Here is a 6,262-nt window from a genome sequence, read left to right as displayed (position 1 = left end):
AGATTTGATGTGAATCTGAGAAATGAACAAAGAACAAATACAACAAGACATAATAATAATAATAATAATAATAATAATAATAATAATAATAAATTATTATTAGTAATTATTATTAGTAATTATTATTATTATTATTATTATTATTATTATTAATTAATTAATAATAATAATAATAATAATAATAATAATAATAATAATAATACTAATTATTATTATTATTATTATTATTATTATTATTATTAATAATAATAATAATAATAATAATAATAATAGCAGTAATAATAATAACAACAATAATAATAATAATAATAATAATAATAATAATTATTATTATTATTATTATTATTATTAATGAATGTTATTCATTACTAATGAATAACATTCATCTAAAAACATTCATTTGAACTTTGGCAAAAACAAAATGTAAATCCTAAAAAATGAAAACAAAAGAAGAAAACAAGAAAAACGTAACCTCCATTTCTTTTCTGGCGCAGCTTTGATTTCTGCAATAGAAAAAGTACCGATGTCTGGTATCAATATTGTCATATTTTTGCAGTTTATTAGGATGGATTAAAAAACAATTAAACACAAAAATTCATGTTTTCATGCTGCATCAATCGCTCTTTGCGAACTGAAATCCACGAAAGTTCATGTTTAATCTCTAAGACGCAGGGAAGAAAACAGCATACTTTCTAAATCATTTGCAGTAAAATGCAGGCGTTCTTCGACGCATGTAAAAGTGTTTTCAAGCTTAAAATGCTCCTATTAAATATTCCAGGTATGAAATTGAAAACTATGTTGACTTGACATCATTTCACAAAACAAATGTCTTTATTTGAGCTTCTTTCTCCATCAATAACCTGTAAATAACACGAGCGACGCGGAGTGATCTGACCGTGATGCAGCCCCACAGTGAGAAAATCCTGATGTCCACAGTTTATGATTCATTTCCGACTCCATCGACTTCAGTGGGGGAAATTTTTGCACAGTCTTAATATTTCATATTTTTTTTAAAAATTTATTATTATTTATTTTTATTGAATGGACATTTATATTAAAACCTGTCCACTATAGCATTGTCTCTGCTGAGAATAATCTCATGGAGAAATGAAATGGGCACAAATCCACATTTATTTACAGTTATTATTTTAAATATTTCAATACAAAGTAGAAAAAAAATGTGATCGGGCTCTTAATCTTTACTGGCCTCGTTCTGCTCTTATCATTTATGATTAGACGGAGGATTGTTTTGCTGACTGGAAGACACCCTAACATTGCCTATAAATAACAGGGCTGAGCTTGCTTTCTGGGTCAGTCCAGGTGGGCAGTCTCCGATTCGCTTATAACAAAAAAATAAATAAAAATTAAAATCGTGGTTGAAAAATTAAGCAAAACGCAATAAAAAATAAAAACCAAAATAGGGGACATTTTCTTCAGATAAATTAGGTCAATTTAAACCCTTTCTGATTGTCAAACATATAAAAAAATATATAGGCCCATAAAAGAAATCTTCTAAAAGTGTGAACGCTGGCCTCTCACCGGCGCTTATGTGGAATAAAACCATGAATATGCGCAGTTCACCCTTTCTTTAAAACCACTTTATGGCGCAGAGGCTACAACAGGGTCCGAAGTCCATGAAAGTTTTGCCGATAAGGGGAGCCAATAAAAGCAACAGAGCAGCAGTGTAAACACGTCTACCTCTGTCCGGAGCGGCGGATTTACATCAGCCGGCCCACTCATTACCATGTTTTATATCCCCCTGCGCTCAGAAAGCATCATGGCAAAGCGGCTCCATCCTCCCCTCCAACAGGGAAGTGAGTGAAGCTGCCTCGCGTAGCAGGTGTCGCGCGGACAGAAACTCCCCCTCCCTCCGACAGCTCCGGACTCCTGGAACTTTATTTATTTATTTAAAAGTTTTTTTCCCCCCTCTCTCTCTTTCCCCGTCGTTTAATTGCCCTCCATCCTTTCTCGCGGTGCTTATGTCGTGTTTTTAATGTTCTCCAAAATGGTCTCGAAGCTGACGTCCCTGCAGCAGGAGCTCCTCAGCGCCCTGCTGGACTCAGGCGTCACCAAAGACGTTCTGATCCAGGCCCTGGACGACATGGACCCCAGTCCGCCGCCGCAGGGCTTCGGGGTGAAAATGGAGAGCCTGCCCGTGTCTCCCGGCAAGTTGAACGGCGCCGACGCGGACTCCAAGCCCGTCTTCCACACTCTCACCAACGGACACGGCAAGGGCAAGCTGTCCGGAGACGAGGGCTCCGAGGACGGGGACGACTACGACACCCCGCCGATACTCAAGGAGCTCCAGTCGCTCAACACTGAGGAGGCCGCGGAGCAGCGGGCAGAGGTGGACCGCATGTTGGCGTGAGTTTTTATTTTTTATTTTTTTTATTAAGTTTTTAAGCTTAAGTTTTGAAATTACGCTATACGGATAAAATGGCGTCGAAACAAAAATCTCACTTCTTTTTTAAAGTTATAGGTTAATTTTGAGGGGTTCAAAACTTAAAATAAACAGAAAAGCAGGCCCTCGTTCTCCTGAAAGAAATTTCTTTCTTTGTTTACAAATTTAAAACAACCCGCCACGCTTTTTTGGTTACTAATTATCTAAATAGATTATTTCTTTACCTTTGGAAAATATCAGCTGAACTAAGATCTATTTATAATTAACTATACTCCACCTCTCAGCGATAAAAAAGCCGGCAACAAACAGGAGAAAGCAAACAAGTACTTTCAAGTATAATAATGAATTATCATTATTATTATTACTTGCAAAATTATTTTTTATTTTATTTATAAAGTACCGTCAAGACACGAATGTAACCTAAAGAGACACACAATAAAAAACATTACAAGAAAACAAAAATAATAATTAATAAATAAAACAATTCAATAAATCTTTCAGTTTTGATTAAAAGAACGGAATTAAACATGAATAAAACCAAACATAATAAAAAATAGAAAAAGTTGAACATTTTTTCAAAAGCTTCAAACTGAGAATCACACAGCGTTTAAAAAGCTAATCCATTTCAAATAAATCTCTCCTCTCACTTTTGCAAAGTTAATATTTGATGATTTGATCCTTATATATACATAACTTTTCTACCAATTGGTATCATATAATTAGCTGAATTCGACCGTATTATAAAAAATTATGAAATTGCTGCGTATAGCTGAATTTGGTTTTATATTGATACGAATTGTATCGCTTTGCTTGTAAATCTTTATGTAGCTTAACGCAAACAAATGGAGCGTTCAAGTGCCTTCAGATGACTTTTTTTTTTTGCTTATTGTTACAACACAAATAAACGTGTTTGAAACGAGCGGGATTCGTGGGACAAATATCACAACTAAACCCACGTGTAGTTAAGTTATTATTAATTTTATTCTATAAATCATCAACTGGAAGACACACAGTGGCGTGTGATTAGAGTGAATGGAGAGATTCTGGTTATTCATTGTCAAAAGTTATAAACTAACATCTCCCCACTTCACCCGCTACACTTTAAACGCCAGACCTCCACATTCTCCAAAACAAACAGTCGAGAGCAGATCTGCTTTATAATCGCTGATGTCCGTCTGTCTGCCGCGGTTACTGTTTGATTACCGGGCGACTATTCCTTACAGAGAGAGTCTGGGAAATCTGAGTTTATACCAGGGCAAATCCGCAGGTAAGAAGATACCATTTAATATTAAATTAGAAACTTTTTTAAACAACTTTTTTTTCTTTTTTTGTCTAGATTGAACATATGGAAATTGAATGTAAAATCAGGCTAAAATGAAATTGTTGTTTCATGTTATGTCAAGGAATTCCGACAGATATCTGAATTATTTGTGAAGTTATGCCTGATTTTTGACTCAAAATGTAAAATAATATATATCATAAAGACTGAAAAAAATTGCTTAGGTTCTATTAGAATATAGGTTTACACCGTACAATGTCATAAGGCAAATAGTCCTAGTTTCTCAACCTCTGTGAATCCACCTGAACTAACCTTTGAAAATATTTACAGCCACTGGAATGTGTGCTTCAGCGATAAACTGACTCATAATGGCTGCAAACTCCTTTCATCTTCTTGCAAAACAAGGAAGCTGTGTTTTTGCAGTAGTCAAAATTGATGCATTTTCATATGTTTTTATGTCAATTTTTTTATTTTTTATTTCAAAAGCTCGCATTTCCACCTTCGATGTCTGAACCAAAGTTTGCTTTCTGTTTGCCAGCGAGGACCCATGGCGGGCGGCTCGTATGATCAAAGGTTACATGCAGCAGCACAACATCCCCCAGCGGGAGGTGGTGGACATCACGGGGCTCAATCAGTCTCACCTCTCCCAGCACCTCAACAAAGGGACGCCCATGAAGACGCAGAAGCGAGCGGCCCTCTACACCTGGTACGTCAGGAAGCAGCGGGAAATTCTTCGACGTAAGTTAATGTTTGAGTTTCTCACGGCTTCCGGTTTTAGATCCATAGCCATGCGGCCGACGAGCAGCGTGCAGCTGTTCGTTTGCGTGTCCGCAACATGGCTCACATTTAGGCCTGCCACCACGACAATAAATCGTCCCAGGAATTATTTCGATAAATGATAATATTGTCATTTTGAGATGGTTTTTAACTGATATAACAATGCGATATTAATGCAAGTACACACACTCAAAAATCAGAAAAGCTTTAGTTTTTAACAAACATTTTAACACTGCACCTGGAAAACATTTTAGATGTCTAAAATAAAAAAAAACGTAATGAAAATGGATTATAAAGTCTCTGTGACTAAATTTGCATTTCATAAAATGTTACTGTTAAGTGTGATAAGGGAAAACAGGCAAAAGTGGAAGGTACTGTTAAAGAAAAGTTAAAGCTAAATATTTTTTGCAAGGTGTCAAATATTTGCAATGTTTTTCAAAATGGCTGTTCTTCAACTATATTAAAGGGGAGTGTCTCTTTAAAGTCTCCGACTAGATTATAATTTATCAAGCTATTAATTGATTTAATGCTTGTTGTGATAAGCCTACTCACATTAATCCTGCTGGTGTCGAATGAGCTCAAGGTTGCATGAGGTTGTAATAAACACTTGTGCATTCTGGGTAAAAAATTCAACTTCTATTATAATTAACTGGAGGGATCAACACAATGTGGCATGAATGTTCACTGAAGTGATTACAAAATTGTTATTTCTTACAAAAAATGTAAACAAAAATGAATAACATGATGCAATTCTTATTTTCACACCTTGGAGAAAAATGGGAAAATATGTAATACTCTGTGACTTTAATATATATTATTAGCTGGTCAGTTAGATGGGCTACCTGCTCTGACACAGTCTGCAGTCAGTATCTTAGCAGACATCTTAAACTGCTGCCTGAACAAGATTGATACATTTTGTTCTTTCTAGTGTTCCAAATAATGGCTGCCTTTGATTTTCATGAGAGAAAACATTTCTGACCAGGCAGTGCTGTGTTAAATGTCAAATATCTGGAGAAAGCTTGTTCTCGTAGACTTTGAAACCCTGGTCTATCGTAATAAAGTTCCTTTAAATCATTGAATTTATTTACTTTTATTGTGACGTTTGGTGATATTGAAATGGTAAATGGACTGAACTTAAATAACACTTTTCCAATCATTTTGACCACTCAAAGCAATTTACACTAGAGTCACATTCACCCATTTGCACTCACATTTATACACTGATATGCAGATTGGTAGGCAATTTGGGGTTAAGTGCCTTGCCCAAGGGCACATCAACATGTGGCAGGAGGAAGCTGGAATTGAACCTACAACCTTCCAATCACAAGACGACTGCTCTACCCACAGAGCCACAGTCACCACATCTGCACTTTTTAAAGGAAAGTGCAGATGTAAATATAAATGTACACTGATGTCTTTCAAAGTAGCATGTGGAGTATAACATGCTGATATTATCTGGTTGTTTAGTTTAACGATATACTGCGGTAGCTAGGCAGGCTAGTTGGATGCCAACTTCAGCGAGGAAGTTGGCATCCAGCGCTTCTTTAATTCCCATGCATTACTGGCCTTGTTATTTGTATAGCTGCTGTAAATATATCTGAACGGACAAATCTGTATTTCAACCAACCTTAGTGAAAGCAGAGGTGCCAATATGTGTATTTTGGTATCAATCTCATATCAAATAAATATAGGGCCAGTATCAGATATACTGATTTCCGATACTGATAACTGACACTGATAATTTTTATTAAAGTTTGACATATCAAATTTCTGACATTTAGATGCTTTTTTTGATCTTTCCTTTA

At 35.6% G+C, this 6,262-nt stretch overlaps 1 protein-coding gene across 3 annotated transcripts in view; it reads left to right on the top strand.

The window, feature by feature from the left end:
- The first annotated feature begins 1,591 nt into the window (after positions 1-1,591).
- Positions 1,592-6,262, top strand: part of hnf1ba (HNF1 homeobox Ba) — a 38,818-nt gene continuing 34,147 nt past the window's right edge. For 2 of the 3 annotated variants that reach the window (XM_015032580.1, XM_015032579.1), the window contains exons 1-2: positions 1,594-2,364; positions 4,219-4,418. In XM_015032580.1, the coding sequence (XP_014888066.1) occupies positions 1,994-2,364; positions 4,219-4,418 (571 nt within the window). In that variant the 5' untranslated portion in view covers positions 1,594-1,993. Of the gene's footprint in view, positions 2,365-4,218; positions 4,419-6,262 lie in introns of all 3 variants that reach the window. The other variant, XM_015032578.1, reaches the window with a different exon arrangement.

Source organism: Poecilia latipinna, unplaced genomic scaffold (genome assembly GCF_001443285.1).
Source record: "Poecilia latipinna isolate Pla-1442-1.1 unplaced genomic scaffold, P_latipinna-1.0 Scaffold246, whole genome shotgun sequence".
Lineage (NCBI taxonomy): Eukaryota > Metazoa > Chordata > Actinopteri > Cyprinodontiformes > Poeciliidae > Poecilia > Poecilia latipinna.
The sequence above is the reverse complement of the archived record's forward strand: the minus strand, read 5'-3'. Positions and strand labels throughout refer to the sequence as shown.